This window comes from Strix aluco, chromosome 4, assembly GCF_031877795.1.
Source record: "Strix aluco isolate bStrAlu1 chromosome 4, bStrAlu1.hap1, whole genome shotgun sequence".
Classification (NCBI taxonomy): Eukaryota; Metazoa; Chordata; class Aves; order Strigiformes; family Strigidae; genus Strix; species Strix aluco.
The window spans coordinates 128374283-128390715 of NC_133934.1; the positions used below are offsets into that span (position 1 = coordinate 128374283).

Genomic DNA, 16433 nt, shown 5'->3' on the forward strand with positions numbered 1-16433 from the left:
GTTAAAACTTGCCAGCTGAGGGCTCTGCAGGCTGGAAGATACTGAGAGAATGAGATAAAATGAACAGGAAGCAGCAGTGTAATGTACTTGAACCAGACATAAAGTGTAGGTTTTTTGCAAGAAGGTAATTGATCACCAGGAGGAAAATATCCTGCTGAGGGGTGTGGGAGATTTTACATCACTGGTGTTTAAGTCCAAGTCAGCGGTGTTTCTCCTGAGTTCAGGGAGACCCATGAATGATGGAGATGGTACCCGGCTGGCTGTGCAGTCCACAATTCCAGTGGGACAGTGGTTCTTCCTTGTCTCATGAGTCTTAAAAGCATCACCCTCTGTTGAATGAGATGTGCTGCAGCTTCCTTGATTACTGGGTTCAGTTTTGGGCCCCTCACTACAAAAAGGACGTTGAATAACTCGAGTGAGTCCAGAGAAGGGCAACGGAGCTGGTGCAGGGTCTGGAGCACAGGTCTGATGGGGAGCGGCTGAGGGAACTGGGGGGGTTTAGTCTGGAGAAGAGGAGGCTGAGGGGAGACCTCATGGCCCTCTACAACTCCCTGAAAGGAGGGTGCAGAGAGGGGGGATGAGTCTCTTGAGCCAAGGAACCAGCGCCAGGACAAGAGGGAATGGCCTCAAGCTGCGCCAGGGCAGGGTCAGACTGGCTCTTAGGAAGGATTTCTTTGCAGAAGGGGTTGTTGGGCGTTGGAATGGGCTGCCCAGGGCAGGGGGGGAGTCCCCATCCCTGGAGGGGTTGAAGAGTCGGGTTGACCCAGTGCTGAGGGATCTGGTGGAGTTGAGAACGGTCAGTGTGAGGTTCATGGTTGGACTGGAGGAGCTTCAAGGTCTTTTCCAACCGAGATGATTCTGTGATTCTGTGATTCCTCAGTAATAAATATTGGGGGTCTGTGAGGCAAGGGGTCAGGGAAAGCAGCTGTGAACACAGGGGTGATGCAGGGATCCCAGCCTGTGGTTACAGCTGGGGGATTCCCAAGCAGAACTGATGTGGCACAAGCAATTTATGCCAACACAGAGTTTGTGCTGGGTGTCTTTGATGTATTTGGTCATCTACAGTGACCTTAACCACCTTGCCTACCTCTGCCTTGGAGGTATGACAGTGAAAACATGAGCCAGGTCTTGCATACCATCTATGCTGTGCTTAAGCCCCATGGCCCGTGGGCTTAAGGGTTTCCCAGCAGTGACACAGAGCTGGTTCACACCTCCCTGGTATTTTCACACATCTCTGGTAATCCTGCAAGTGGCTGCGGTACAGGATTCTGGCTGTTTCCAGCCCTATGGTGTTAATTTTCCACTGATGGAATAGAGGTGACAGAGGAAATGACCTAAAAGCTGACTATTCGAGTCTGGATTGATGGGGCACAGAGGGAAGCTGCTGGGCAAGTCGGAGTAATGAGGAGGTGAGAGGACATGAGTAGGGAAGGAATAAGCACGCATTTTTGTGTCAAGGGTGAGAAAAGGATGAGGAGGAGAGGTGTCGAAGGTGGTGGGACAGAGTGAGGGGTCGTGGTGGGGCAGACAGGGCTGGCTTTGGGAGAGCTGCAAGGAGAAGAGCAGCAGTCACACAGGGATGTGGAGAGGGCAGAAGGTGGATGCTAGAAAAACTACAAGAGCCAGAGGAGACATGAAGAGAGATCAGGGCTGGGTAGAGGCTGGAGTTGTGTTTTGAACTGCCGGTTCATTGTACTCCAGATATAATGCTGTGAAGTCTTTGAGTCAGTGGAGGCTGCTCCTCTCACCTCCTTGACAGTAAGCTCTCCAGTTTGACCTGGGCTGGTTCCCACATGCCAGATTTGAGTTTATTTTTCCACCCCACTGTAGCCAAGTTTGTCATTTAATAAATGTTGCCCCCCCTCCCTGATCTCTGTCCCCTCTGTAAGCCAGAGGAACAGATGGGAGTGCAAAGGACCAGAAATGCCTGGCACTTCCCAAAGCTGGAAAGGAGAGTTGAAAAGAAAAAAAATTCATGCCTTTCTCAGCCCTGTCTTTGTTCCTTTGTGCCATTCAGGTCTGATCCAAATACCTCACCTACATGAGAGGGAGCCTGTGGAGGTTGAGCATGCCTGGCTGTCACTAACTCCTCGCTCTTGGAGCAAGGCAGAGGGACTTTGCCTGCTTGTTTTTGAGCATTTGAGTTTGGGTTCATCACAGAGCAGCGATACTGAGCTGACAACATCTGACAGGGTGTTGGAGGGAATGACAGATCATGGACACAGGGGTGTTTGTTGACGAAAACAGCTGCAGCTCATGATGCAAAGCAAACAGCTTCTATGTGGCTTCAATTCCAGCTTTGTCTCTTTGTTGACCAGGAACCAGCCAAGCTCCAGCCCGCTCAGCAGCAAAGACCAAGACCTGAAGAGCAGGCTGCGAAGGAATCTGGTATTAAACAGGGGAGTGAAGTGGGAAGAAGGTGTTTTCTCCTCCTGTAGTGGTTGTTCACATGAAGAAATCCTGAGCCCTGTAATGTGAGCAAGAAGAGTTAAAGAGCTGTGGCAGGGCAGCCTGGGGAGGGCTGCTGGTGAACCCTGGCAGCAGGCTTGCACGCTCGGTCTTTGCTCCGTTCTCTGAAGCGTCTCCCAGATTTCTTTGGCTCCTCTCCTAACCAGCTCCACGTGGAGACCTGGTGTGGAAGGGAGACCGCCGGGACTGCCCTGCAGCCTGGTGTGAGTCATGGGTCATGGTCGTGGTCATGGTCATGGGTTTTACTCCTGTGTGCCACTAATGTCAGAACATGAGGCTGGACCAAGCAAGGCACGACAAGCCCGAGGAGTTTGCACAAACCCCTCTCCCATTTGGTGTAGCTGAAACCTCGAACAGTGGAGAGATGGGGCAGGCACTGGGAGAGGGCTCCTGAACCTCCCCGCATCATTTGGCACTGTCTGAAGTGAGGAATATGGGCCCCCACCTCTTTTAGTGACACTTATAATGCTAGTGAAGGCCTCAAAGCTTTTTAACAAGAATTGATACAGTCTGAGTAGGGTTTTTTTATATGATACTGTTACTGTTTTCTGCCTGTACATGTAATTTCTGTTTGACTCAAGAAAAAAAAAGGAGGGAAGAAAACCAGCCCTAAACTGCAAGCCTTGAGCATCTATGCACTTGCAGATACCTCTCAGAGGGAAGAGAACGGCCTTTGCTGTCATCTTTACAGTTGTCTGAATCACCTGCTGTTCTAGTGACTAATTCATAACATCCTCGAGATGTTTGTGTCACATCTGGAAGTTACAGTCATGCTGCATCTACCTAAACAGAAGACACTCATATATATGTATGTGTATATATATATAAAACAGAAGACATATATATGTCTGTGTATATATATATAAAATATAAATATGTTTTTGATTTTTTTTTCCCAGTTGTGACTCTCCCATGCCTGTAGCTGATAGCAGCCATGTCAGCCCAAAAGGACAAATGGGTTTCTTCCTTCTCTTTCCTGCTCTTCTGTGCTTCCTCCATCCCAACACGGGGAAGTGCAAGGCTGCTGCAGGAGCTGAGCCCCCAGGAGTACTTCGGTAGCTTGCAAGCCGGCAGAGCATCCCTGGCTTATTTCAGCCATAACGGTATGTATTTAACAGTATGCGTTTACCTCAGCCTGGGTTTTCAGCAAAGAATCGTGTGAGGGTGTGTGTGAAAGTAGAACAATGAAGAGGCAATTCTTGAGATTTTTAAGCCCGAAGTGATGGGAAGAGCCGGGCGAGCTCAGCTGGCAAATGTGTGTTTGCAGACCTCCAAGTGCTCCTGATAGGCTTAGACCTCTTGGGGCGGGATCTTTCCTGGCTGTGTCCCCAGGCACGCTCCTTCAAACCTCTTCATTAATTTTCTGGATTATTTTCTGGAGGTACCATGGAAAAAAAATCCAGCCTCCTAAGGAGTTGTCCCCTCAAAGGGGCTGGGTTTCTCTTTCATGGTACCTCCCAGGGAAAGGGGGATCTCTTGCATGCAGGGACCTAAGGGCTTTCAAGAATTAGGAGGAGATCCTTGGCCTTGCCTTTGTTGTTCTGCTCCTTCATGACCCCCAGGTATGGTTTCCCAGAGACATCGGTGTGTGCTGAGACACCAACACAGCTCTCACATCAGCACTGAGAGACTGGTGAAAGGGAGGGGAGACTGCAGGCATTCATGTTGTTGCCTGTAATTAGTTTTGTTTCAGTAAATACCTTATTCCTTGAGTAAGAGCAAGACCATATTGTGTCAAGCACTATCTCAGCACATGGCAGGAGGATGCTCTTCACTCTGAGGACTTGCAGCCCAGCACAGCAGCACCGGTCTGACAAAACCAGTCCCAGTTCCTCTGTGTCCCCCAGCCCTGTCCCCGCAGGCACCTCCACCACCGGCAGGATGCCAGGGCTCCCTGTTTGCCCTGCTCACGGCTGCTCAGGTGTCCCAGGGATCTTTGCCTGGGGACCTTACCCTGCTGTTACTGTGCGCAGACGGTGCTTGCCCTGAGGGTGCTCTCATCTGTAAGGGAAGGGGATGGAAACCAGGGGCTTTTTTTGTGTTTCAGTTTCTCCTGGTGCCCAGCCCTTCTTGGAGCAGATTGAGAACTCGGCTGAGGCCCTCCAGGACTATGGCATTTCCGTGGTGAAGGTAAATGGGGACAAGGAGCGGGACAGGCTCTTTCTGCAGATTATTTCTGCAGGGTTTCCTGCAAGGTGGGCAGAGCCACCTGGAGGACTGGCAGCAGTGGGACCCCACAAGAAAGCAGATCTTGGCAGACCAGGGCATCCCCTTTTATCCCTTACCCTGGCCTTACATCTGCTGCTTGTGGGTTGCATCACACCTTCTGCCTGTGGGACACAGGTGGGTTCCTGTGTCCCAGAGATGCTTGATGTTGTGTCCGTGTCTCCAAGCACAGCGAAGCAGAGGACTGGGTTTTTAGCTGTAACTTTATGTGGGTTTAAGTGAAGGACTTACAGATTCAGGCAAGTGTAATTAGATTATAAGAACTGCTTCTGTGTGTGTGCATATGTATTTAATTTCCTCCAGATACAGGCTGAGTTTAATAAGCAAGCAGCGATTTGTCACTTTGAATACGCTGGGCAGATCATGGTATCTCTTGATCCCATCTGACCCAAATCAAGGCAGCCTGAGCTGAAGAACTGAAGTACAAACTCCAATCCCCATCTCTGGACTCCATTTTATTCTGTTTTCTCTCCCAGCAAGTTTGGAATGGCTGTATTTACACTCTTGAATGGAAGGAAGCCGTAGTGCTGTATGTTTGTAGTAATTTTTGGAGCTGAATGTCTAATTACATGCTTTCAATGTCCAGGTTATTTGTCCCAAAGAGGATGTCTCAAGATACTGTGGAAAAGAAAATGCATTAAGGAAAGCCTACCTGTTCAGGTGAGAGGGGGTTTCTGAGCACCACACTGTGATTGCTTTCCAGTGCAAACGTTTGAAGGAAATGCTGTCAATGATCAGAGATGACTGTGTAGGAAGAGAGGAGCTGTGAGGACAGCGGTGACATACAGAGTTTAGCGAAAAGTACCCCCAAAAGGTCCAATGCAGGCAAAGCAGATGCTTTGTCCTCAGTGTGAAACCTCCCATCCTGCCCCATGTTCCTTGGAGCAGCAGAGCGCTGTGCTGCTACATGAAACCACGAGAGAAATCCTCCATCAGTGTTCTTCTGTCCTCGTGGCCTTCCACCACCAGGTCCTCCACAGTTACCACCAGGTTTTGTGTCTAGTCCTAGAAAGAAACACCCTTAGGTGCTCTTCCTGTTGGTGTGGTTAGCTCATCTGCCCTGGATGCAAAGGTTCAGCTCTTGGTCTCTCCATGGGTTGTCAGCTGGAAGCTTCTCCGTGTATTGGCTCGGTTCTCACTGACTGTTGTACATGACCCACAGAAACATTTGCTCTGGTGGTGAGGGTCTACAGGGTGATTCTTGGTACATAGAGACCTTCTGCCAGTCTGTGCTAGGCTTATCAACATCCCCCAGAAGCTGAGTGAACCGGCAGGGATAGGGCTGACTTCACTAAAACAACATTGCCTGGACACCTAGTTCTACAAAATCCCTAGATTGAATCCTGACATCTTTTCAGCCATACCTGCCAGCAGATCTATGGATGTATTCAGCAGAGTGAAAATTAAATTAGTACGTGTAGCTAATCTTTCATAGTTTGTCTGGTGATACTTTCTTCCTTCCCTAGAGGTAACATGCTGATCAGAGAGTTCCCCACCGATGCCTTGTTTGATGTGAACTCCATTGTTGCTAACGTTTTGTTGTAAGTACAGACCAGATGCGTCTCTCTGAAATCCTTTACTTTCCATTTTCACTTGTTGATATAAAATTTTGCATAAATACAAACCCCACGTATTCCAGAGGCTGCTCTCAGCCAAGCAGAAGGCTGCTTCTCTCTTTGGTATGGTTTGACCCTATTAAATCTGTGCCCTTGAGATGTCTCACCAGCACACATCTGGGCAGCTGTATTTGACTGTGAATCTTTGATCTGCCAGCAGGAAGCTGGAATTTTACCTTGTTTTTCCCATCGCGGTTATGTGGCTGCAAATTTGCTCTTAAAAGAAAACAGTTGGTAATGAGTTTTTTCTGTCTTCTCAGTGCCCTGCTCTTTAATGAAGTTAAATATGTTGAAACACTGGCAGATCTTCAGAACATTGAAAATGCATTGAAAGGGAGGTCGAACATGGTCTTTGCCTATGTACCAGCTACTGGGACAGCAGGTATTAACACTCAGCTTTTCAGCTTTGCTCTCCTCCCAGAGCCTTTTCTACTAAGGTGCAAGGGAGCTGGGTTTCTGAGCCAAAATCCTGCAAATGGAGGATCAAGGAAACCCAGACACAGATTCTCCACCTCTGTATGTCTTGCTGTGTTTCCAAAGGGATCAGTTGCACCACAACAGTTTTGCTGGGAGCATAAACTTTCAGAGATGGACTTGAGAGGGAAAGCAAGCCAGCAGTTGCTGTCTTAAAAAATAAATAAACCCATGGGCAGATCTCTGATTATGCAGTAGAATGGATTCACATACACCACCAGTGTGTTTACTGGGGACCAGCAACAGGGTCCAGCTCCAGTTAGTGAGTTACCTTCATAGCGTGTCTTCAGACAGCTGTGACTTTTTACTGAGAGTTTCTGAAAGGCTGTGCATTGATATTTACCCCTGGGAAGGATGGAGAGGGAGATCTGGAGGGAGCTGAGATGAGTTTGTCTTGCCTTTCTCTTTCCAGAGCACAGAGCTGTGATGGAGGCAGCTTTTGTCTATGGGACTGTCCACCAGTTTGTTCTGACAACCGAGGCAACGCTGTTGAAAGACACTGGGTATGTCCAAACACACACCCACCAGGTAGAGCTGCTCCCCTGCTGCAGGTTTCTCAGATTTCCAAGTCAAATATGGGATGGTATTAGGATGTTATGCCAAGGGTGGACAGTCGGATCTGGTTTGCTTTTCCAAAACCAGCTGCTGCTTGTGTTCCTGGCCTTGGACTAGCCACGCCATTTGTGACTTTGCTGAATGAGATTTTACAGGGGAAGAGCCCACTGTCTCCTTTCCGTAGCTGACTGATCAAACCTCAGCCATGGGTTTTCAGGAGGGCTGATACAGCTGATGTTATAGTCTTAAAACACTCAGCCTTGTGCTTTGATGATCAAGTCTGGCCAGCTGAGAAGGGTAAGAACTGCTATAGTGAGTTGGAGCAGAGCCCAGCCAGCTCCATATCTCACCTCTGCAGTGGCCAAAGGTGCATCCTGAGGGATATGAGGAAGTGGCTGCGTGTTGCCTGCAACCTTCCATCTTCTGGCAGTCAGAGGTTTCAGGACTCTCCAAGATTACTGGGGTTGTTTAGTCTGGAGAAGAGGAGGCTGAGGGGCGACCTCATGGCCCTCTACAACTCCCTGAAAGGAGGGTGCAGAGAGGGGGGATGAGTCTCTTGAAGCAAGGAACAAGCACCAGGACAAGAGGGAATGGCCTCAAGCTGCGCCAGGGCAGGGTCAGACTGGCTCTTAGGAAGTATTTCTTTGCAGAAGGGGTTGTTGGGCGTTGGAATGGGCTGCCCAGGGCAGGGGGGGAGTCCCCGTCCCTGGAGGGGTTGAAGAGTCGGGTTGACCCAGCGCTGAGGGATCTGGTGGAGTTGGGAACAGTCAGTGTGAGGTTCATGGTTGGACTGGAGGATCTTCAAGGTCTTTTCCAACCTTGATGATTCTGTGATTCTGTGAGATGGGAGCTGAACCTGTATCATGGTGTTAACAGCCACCAGAATTTTTTAAGCACTTTTAACCTCAGCAACTTCTGGCAGCAGTGAGTTCTGCAGGTCAGCTGCATGAGACACTGCTCATGTATTTGGGATTTCCCTCCCAGCTCTGGCCATCCCCTTCCCACACGGGAGGAGCTGCATTTGAAGGGCAGATCCTTCAACGCAACTTGCTGCTGATGTGACCTATTGCAGCCAGGAAACTGAGAGGGAAGAGGGTGGGAATATCATATAGGATGTTGCATCTTCAGCAGAACATTTACATAACGATGTGCCTGCTTTCACAGGTGACACCAGGGCAGGCACCAAAGTGGTCCTTCCCCGAGATGCCATCCTATCCTTGCAGGATCGTGATCAGGGACAGCATTTTGTGGCTGCCACTAGATGGCACCGTTGTAATTTGGACAGGAATTGGCTTTATTCTGCTTAAAACAGAGGACACCAGCAGGCTATCTCCTTGGCTGATGAAATGGTGGTAGCTTCACCAACATAACTAGCTTTCAGCCAAGCAGGGCATCAGGCTTTGAGGTCTTTCTACTACTCTCTACTCTTCCATAGAGAGATCTTAGAACCCTTTACAAAGAAGGTGATCCCTGGTTTAGAGGTGGAAAATGGGTGCGTAGGAAAAGGAACGTGACTTCCCAAAGTTAACCCCCAACCCGACACCAGTGATGGTATCAGAGTGGGAGCAACTAACGAGGGAACCATCAGGGGAAGTTATCTCATTGCTTCCTTTGGCACAGCTAAAACCAACACTGTTCAAAAGGTGGAATATTCCTTATACAGTCTGTAAGGTGTCATCAGTGAGGTGAAAGACATGAGCAAAGTTGTAGACTTTTAACAGTGGCATGGCTGGTCCCACTGAGAAAAGCTTAACGAGTGTCCTTCTTGAGCTGGACCAACTGTTCTGGGGTTGGGGTCAGTTACACCTCGTGAGCCAGGGTCTTCATTAGATGTTCAGCACAGTTCTCAAAGGCACCTGGACACAATTGTACCTGTCAGTAGTAGGGTGCTTGAAGAGGTCCCACAAACCTCCCAAACCCTGCACTTGAGGATCATCTGCCCTGTAAAACATGTCAGCAAACATGGGCGTTCTGTCGGGGCAGGATGTCCTAGCTCAGCGTGGTTTTTGTTGTCTCTCTCACAGTGCTGATGAGCCTGACGTGTCATCTGCCCGGCTGTTGTTCTGCCACTGCCAGCGGGCCACGGACCTGGCGCAGCCCTGCAGGAGGACAGCCATGGGGCAGGCTCTGACCATGCTCAACATCCACAAGCACCTCAAGCTCATGGGGGCTCCTCTGGTGGTATGACAGGGAAAGAGGAACCGCTTGGGCTGTGGGCATGAGGGCAGCTGGGGTGGATGCAAGGAGGAGGGAGGTGTGAGCAGAGGGGAAGGCTGAGCATGGGAATCTGCCCCTTCCCCATTAAGTTAATGGCAAAGCTCCCAGGTTGGGTTCAAGCAAGGAACAGGCATCGGGCTGGATGGGAGTGACACTCCACTGCACTGCTCAGCTTGCTTAGACCTTGCCAGGGAGCCCTGGCACCGGTGTGTGCTCCTCTAGTTGTCTGTAAGTGCCGTGCGTGGGAACGGGGTAGAGGTGCCCCTTGGACTTCACTGGAACATATAGAATAGAATATAGAATATAGAATATAGAATATAGAATAGAATAGAATAGAATAGAATAGAATAGAATAGAATAGAATAGAATAGAATAGAATATTTCAGTTGGAAGACACCCACAGTGATCATCTAGTCCAGCTGCCTGACCACTTCAGGACTGACTAAAAGTTAAAGCAAAATATTAAGGGCATTGTCTAAATTCTTAAACACTGGCTGGCTTGGGGCATCGACCACCTCTCTAGGAAGCCTGTTCCAGTGTTTGACCACCCTCTTGGCAAAGAAATACTTCCTAATGTCCAGTCTAAACCTCCCTTGATGCAGCTTTTAACCACACCCGTGCGTCCTATCGCTGGATACAGGGAGAAGAGCTCAGCACCTCCCTCTCCACAGGATCTCCTCAGGAAGCAGTGGAGAGCCATGAGGTCATCCCTCAGCCTCCTTTTCTCCAACCTAGACAAACCCAAAGTCCTTAGCTGCTCCTCTAGGCTCCCCACAGGAGACTGAGCACCCTGGGGAGTTTGACATCAGTCAGTCACGCCTTGGTGAGCACAAGGGACAGGAGGTTCCTTCCCTTCTCTTCCCACAAAGCAATGAACTTCAGCAGGCTTCCAGTTCCCCCTGGTGACATCTCTGCCCAGCCGAAAGGACGGGTGGATGAGCTGGGAAGTGCCTCCTTCAGCCAGCCTCCTGGGTTAGGCCCACAGAGGGAAGGCACTTCGTTAAGCAGCTCTGTGCTGTCATGAAGCAGCACGTCCAAGGCAGGAAGGGAGAATGATGCCAGCTCTTGCATGTTGCAGCCGGGGTTTTCAAACTGCCCCAGGGAATAGATGCCAGGTAAATAAAAGTTAATGGAGATTTGACATCTGGAGTTGCTAAGTCCCAAAGAACATGCATTATAAAGCCCAGGTTTTTAACAGGGAGGGTCATGACAGGTTGGAACAGTTTAACTGAGGTTGTGTGGGTTCTGCTTCAATGGATGTTTTAGAATTGGGGTTGGAGGCTTTTTCTCAAGGGTCTCCTTATTTCTCTGGCTGGGGAACACATGGTGGCTTGGGCTGTGCAGGAGAAGAGCTGAGGTACCTTCAATGGTGTGAAGATGCGCTGCAGTATAACCATGCCTATTCTCCAGACAGAGGTTGCTGAGGACCCAGAGAAGGTTTCCACCGTTCACTTACAGCTTGGGCTACCACTTGTGTTCATCCTCAGCCAGAAAGAGACCTACGAGGCTGACAGGAGGACAGCAGAGTTTGTGGCCTGGCAGCTCTTGGGGAAAGCAGGAGTTGCCCTTTTGTCCAGGTATGCTCTCAGGTGTTTTGGGGTTTTTGCTTTTTGTGGTGTTTCTGAGCTCGGTTACCCCACCGCCAGGATGATAGTCAGTAGGCTTACTTACATTTGGATGAGAGGCAGTAAAACTAAGCTATATCCTGCAAGAGGATGTCACATTTAAGGTCTTGTCCAGAATCAGATTAGTTTGGTTTCAAACTGACTGGAAGCGTAGAAGTGTTTGAGTCTCTTGCTGACTTAGAAGTAGAAAAACAGTCAGACTAAGAGAGATTTTGGAAAGGAAACTTAGCACGATGGAAAGCTTGTATTTTGCCCTCAGATTAAGGGCAAGAGGAGATGCAGTGAAGGAGGTGGACTGTGAGTGCTGGGATGTGATGGGGGTCCCTGCTCGGTAAGCGATGTCTCCTCAGTCAACGAGGGCTCTCTGAGTTAGACCAGCACACTTGTTCCCCAGGAGGACTGGAGACATGCTGGTGGCTGGCCACAGGGCAGCTGTGCTGTGGAGGTGTGGCTTCCTCCAGAGTTAACCACCAGTTCCTTATCTCTGCTCCGTGGGCTATGGAGCAGCCTGCGTACACCAGACTGGCTTGAGTTTGCAAATGCTTCAGTGGTGTCTTGCCAAAGGAGGTGTGCAGCCCCTGTAGGCATGGGTTGCACGGCCTTTGGGGGTGTATGGGAGGAGATGGAGGAAGGTTGGGTGTGGGCTTTCTTATTCCAGCTTTCTCCTATCGGGGTACCTCCCTGTATGGAGGCACTTCTTGGCTGCATTTACTCATGAATCTTTTGAACCAAGTAACAAACAACAGGACAAGAGGGAATGGCCTCAAGCTGTGCCAGGGCAGGGTCAGACTGGCTCTTAGGAAGGATTTCTTTGCAGAAGGGGTTGTTGGGCGTTGGAATGGGCTGCCCAGGGCAGGGGGGGAGTCCCCATCCCTGGAGGGGTTGAAGAGTCGGGCTGACCCAGCGCTGAGGGATCTGGTGGAGTTGGGAACGGTCAGTGTGAGGTTCATGGTTGGACTGGAGGATCTTCAAGGGCTTTTCCAACCAAGATGATTCTGTGATTCTGTGATTCTATGAGCTGAAGTCCAACAGCAGAGCAGCTGCACTGGAATGTGACTGCCAGCGCATGAGCAAAAACCTGAATCACCGAGGGGGAATCCAAGCCCCTTGCAAAATAGGCACATTATGCAGTGCGGTCCCACCAGAAGGTCACTCGGAGCCTATTTCTCCACCACTGATGTTGATTCTTGTTTCTGCAAGTTCTCAGGGGCCCTGAAGCACAACTCTGTGAGGACATGGTGCTGCTGAGGGAGGTGGGCTTGCACGTTGTGCTATCTAATGTTGACTTTGTATTTTGTAAGGGACCTCGTAGATTTGAACATTCTGCTCCGGTCAAATGTCGCTCTCAAGACACCAGATGAGGTTAGATGGTGAATTTCTTTATTGTACAACTCTTATTTCCCTATTTGGGCATGGTGCTGTTGAGAGGAGTTGGGATGCTGCTCGGCTCTGTTGTTGTTTGACAGCCTTCCCAGAGGCTCAAGGGGAAGTGTCTTTCCCTAGATGCACGCAGGTATTTGGAACTGCCTGAGTTTGGCACTGCAGAGCAACTGTGCCTGCTGGTAAAGATAAAATATTGAGTTTATTTTGGATTCAAAACGTAGGGTGACATCTGCATTACGCCCTAAGGCAACACAAGGTTGTGAACTGCCTAAGGTAGTAGTCCAAGTGCAAATTCACCAAAGATTTGGACTTCTGAAAGCCCTTGCCTCCATAGGAAAGGTGTTCAAAAGATGGGAGAGGAAATGAGTGTGAAACTAAGAGCAAGCTGAGAGCAAACAACCAAAGGTCTGTGCCGAACTGATGTAACCAAATGCCTTTGGCAGTGATCTAGGAAAAGGGCAGGGTGTAAGTTAAATGAGGTTGATCAAGATGAGCTAAACTCTGGAGGGACCTGACCCAGCTTGTGAGGCAAGATGGAATTCGGTGACGACAAATGCCAGGGAGCACACGTTGCCCCAGTTACCTGAACTGTCACACTTGTGATTGCAACGATGCAGGATCAGACCTGAACCTGAGCATCCCCTGAGGGCTTCCCATGCCCTGGTGAGAGACGTGCATGTTGTGTTTCTTGTCTTAGAGCCAACGGAAGGTGCCAGCAGTTTGTCATTTCTCTCAGTTTATTATAAAATTCATTTTCTCTGAAGTGCCTTTTGCTGAGACAGTGCCAGAACTGATTTTAAGCTGACAAGGTCTCATTTCTGAGAAATACGTTTTGCTCTTTTCTTTCCATGGGTTGGCTGCCCATGTACGCTTGGGAGCACTCTTCCTGGTTGAGCTCCATGAAATAAAGGCTTTTTTGTGGCAGTTTCCCAGGCTGTGATGGGCTGCTCTGACCCATCCTGACCCCTTTAGAGGTGGGAGAGCCAAGTGGACCCTGTAGCTCCCCACTCTCCTTCACTATTTGGCCACTGGGCTTTTTCTTGCAGTGGTGGATCTATGTTAAAATGCTGGGAGATGGAGCAGGTATTCACTTTCTCCACTCCCAGCACAGGATCCTGCATAGCCACAGTTACTTCCTCGCAAGGAAATGTCAGTCTGGAGAGAGAAAAACTCATGCACGGGTGAAATTGGGCCAGAGAAACACCCTAGATACTCCCCTGTTCAGCAGCTTTAGGAACCTGTTGACATAACCCAAAAACAAGGAGTTGGGTGATGGTGCCCCATCAGCCTTGAGTTTGTTTTGGGGACAGAATGGGCGCAGGGTGATGTTTTGCTCCCACTGATTTATTCTGTTTTCTTTAGGGAGTGCCAATCAAATACCTGGTCTTGGAAGACACTGACGAAGTTATAACTCTGGTGGAAGATAAGAGCAAGGTCGAACAAATCCAGGAGGATGAGGAGGAGAAGGAGGAGGAGGAGGAAGATGAGGATGAAAAAGAGAATAACAATCAAGGTGTGCCACTAAACTGAAAAGCTGATTGTCAGCAGATAGGACACGCAATCAGCATCTGCTAGAGACGTGCAGGCATGTATTAAAGCATTAGAGAACACTTTTGCAAATCCAAGGCCAACCATCACAGTCACATCACAGTTGTACAAAGTGACTGTTTTATTCTCTGCAGATCACTGGAGTTTAGTGACAGACAAGCATCATTTTTAGGGGAGACACCAGGGAAGAAAACCAGCAGCTGTTAGAGGAACAGTTGCAGAGGTGCTGCATGAGGGAGAGGGGTGCTTCTGCTTGAATGCATCCAGCTTCAGGGGCATGAGAGTTTGAAGTGGACCCAGAGCTGTCTCCTCTTCAAACATCAGACGAAGCGCCTCAGAATTATCAGTCCCTGTGGAAAGGTTTGAGACGTGTTTTTCTGAGTGCTGTTCCAGACTTGCCTTCCCCAGGGAGAAAACACTGGCCCCTGCAACACTTCCTTGAAAACACATTTGTTTTCCATACAAAATTGGTTGTGTTTTCAAAGAAAAAGCAGCACAGGATCCCAGAGGAGCCAACATGCTTAAAGAATAGCATTCAAATCAGAGAGCACAACTGGTGTGAGATGGCATAAGTGCATTTCAGTAAGTTTGTGTGTGTTTGTGCCTGTGCCTCTGCTCCCCCACACGAGGCAGCTGCTTACCTGCTGCTAATAGTCACCGTGTCTCTGGTGAGAAGTGCTGGTTTACAAAAACGTGCTGATGGGGTGGCACAGGGGGCTGCAACTCCCTCTGCCCTGTGTTCACGCACGGCTGTGGGTCCCTTGCAGATATTCAGGACGATCAGGTGGTGGAAGCAGTTTCCAGGGACAAGAAGCGAGAGTTGCCCCTGGAGCAGATCCTTGTCCTGACAGAGGAGACCTTTCACTCTGCCCTTTTGGAGACTGCCCGGATGGTGGTGCTGTTTTATGCCAGCTGTGAGTATGAAATGTGGCCTGACTGTCCTTTCTCTTAAGTTTGCGCTGCTCACCGTGCTTTCCATAATATGGTGATCCTGTAGACAAGTTTAAACGATAAAGAAGTGCCACATCCTGCCCTGTGGGCCTCCACCCACCCATTAGCAATCAGATTACATCAGTTCTTATTGCCTGATATTGTGTGAAGACAGTATCTCTCAGTATAGAAGATATTAATGTTCATTGGGTTTTAACCTTAATTTTACAGGGACCGCATGTAGGACAAGAGGAGAAATTGTGGTAGCATGGGCTCATGGGGTAGCCTAGACAACCTGGTTGCTGTCAGCTGCACAGAAGCATAAAGTCCAATTTTCCTTATTTCTTTCAAGTCTTTCAGAGCTTGAAGCACTTTAGGATGCAGAGAATCGTAACGTGACTTTGTCAGAGAGCAAGGTGGGGCTGGTCTGTCACCTACATGTCCCTCAGGGCTGTGTCTCTCCTGTGTTTCAGGGGAGGCAGTGTCGCTGGCAGTGCTGCGCTCTTACACCGAGGTGGCTGATCACCTGAAAGGTAAGGTGCCACGGGTCTGAGTGCTTTACATCTGACATGCACCTGCCCTGGCAGTAGGAACCACAAAACTGGGAGGATGTTGATGGTCCCTCACTCCCTCACCCCAAATATACTCATTTTCTCCCCTCAAACTCTGAAGGAAGGCATACACACATCAGGTTGCTTAGGAAAAGTCCTTTGTTTCTTATTTAGGGATCCTTGCGGTCCATTTGTGCCTCTGTAAAGTCATGGGACTGGGAATGCAAATTGGTACACACCAGCTGCCCAGAATGCCTTGCAGGTGGGGTGGTGATGTTGGTGGGCACAGTGACGGCATGATGGATGATGGTGATGATGATGGTGATGGTGGAGGGCACAGTGACAGCAGGATGGATGATGATGATGGTGATGGCGGGCACAGTGACAGCAGGATGGATGATGATGATGGTGATGGTGGGCACAGTGACAGCAGGATGGATGATGATGATGATGATGGTGATGTTGGTGGACACGGTGACAGCAGGATGGATGGTGATGATGATGGTGATGATGATGGTGATGTTGGTGGGCACAGTGACTGCGTGACGAGTGCCCAAGAGCATGAGGAGGGCCAGGGCAGAGCACCAGAGGCAGTGGGTGACACGGGGTGGGCGTTGGAGTGAGGAGGAGCAAAGAGCAAGCACTGTAGCCTGCATCATGGAAACAGGATCCTGTTTGTGCCCCTCAGTGCCAGGTCCTGCACGGACCAAGGAGGTGCACTATGTGCTGCACAGCAAATGAATGTGCTGGGTGGCACATCAGATCTCCTGTCCTTGGAAGTTCTTGATCTGGAAAGGAGCAGTAATTGGCCCCAGCTTTGGTGGAAAGTGAGACAGGCA

The 16433-nt window shown here is 49.6% G+C and overlaps 1 protein-coding gene across 8 annotated transcripts in view; it reads left to right on the forward strand.

The window, feature by feature from the left end:
- TXNDC16 (thioredoxin domain containing 16) overlaps positions 1-16433 on the forward strand; it is a 41695-nt gene that overhangs the window by 2899 nt on the left and 22363 nt on the right. For 2 of the 8 annotated variants that reach the window (XM_074821127.1, XM_074821131.1), the window contains 14 exons: positions 2319-2388; positions 3051-3277; positions 3369-3572; positions 4517-4599; positions 5282-5355; positions 6162-6236; positions 6572-6693; positions 7198-7288; positions 9365-9521; positions 10968-11134; positions 12484-12544; positions 13928-14078; positions 14881-15027; positions 15517-15576. In XM_074821127.1, coding sequence (XP_074677228.1) covers positions 3404-3572; positions 4517-4599; positions 5282-5355; positions 6162-6236; positions 6572-6693; positions 7198-7288; positions 9365-9521; positions 10968-11134; positions 12484-12544; positions 13928-14078; positions 14881-15027; positions 15517-15576 — 1357 coding nt within the window. In that variant the 5' untranslated portion in view covers positions 2319-2388; positions 3051-3277; positions 3369-3403. Of the gene's footprint in view, positions 1-2297; positions 2475-2506; positions 3278-3368; positions 3573-4516; positions 4600-5281; positions 5356-6161; positions 6237-6571; positions 6694-7197; positions 7289-9364; positions 9522-10967; positions 11135-12483; positions 12545-13927; positions 14079-14880; positions 15028-15516; positions 15577-16433 lie in introns of those variants that run through there. The other 6 variants (XM_074821130.1, XM_074821133.1, XM_074821129.1 and 3 more) reach the window with 5 other exon arrangements.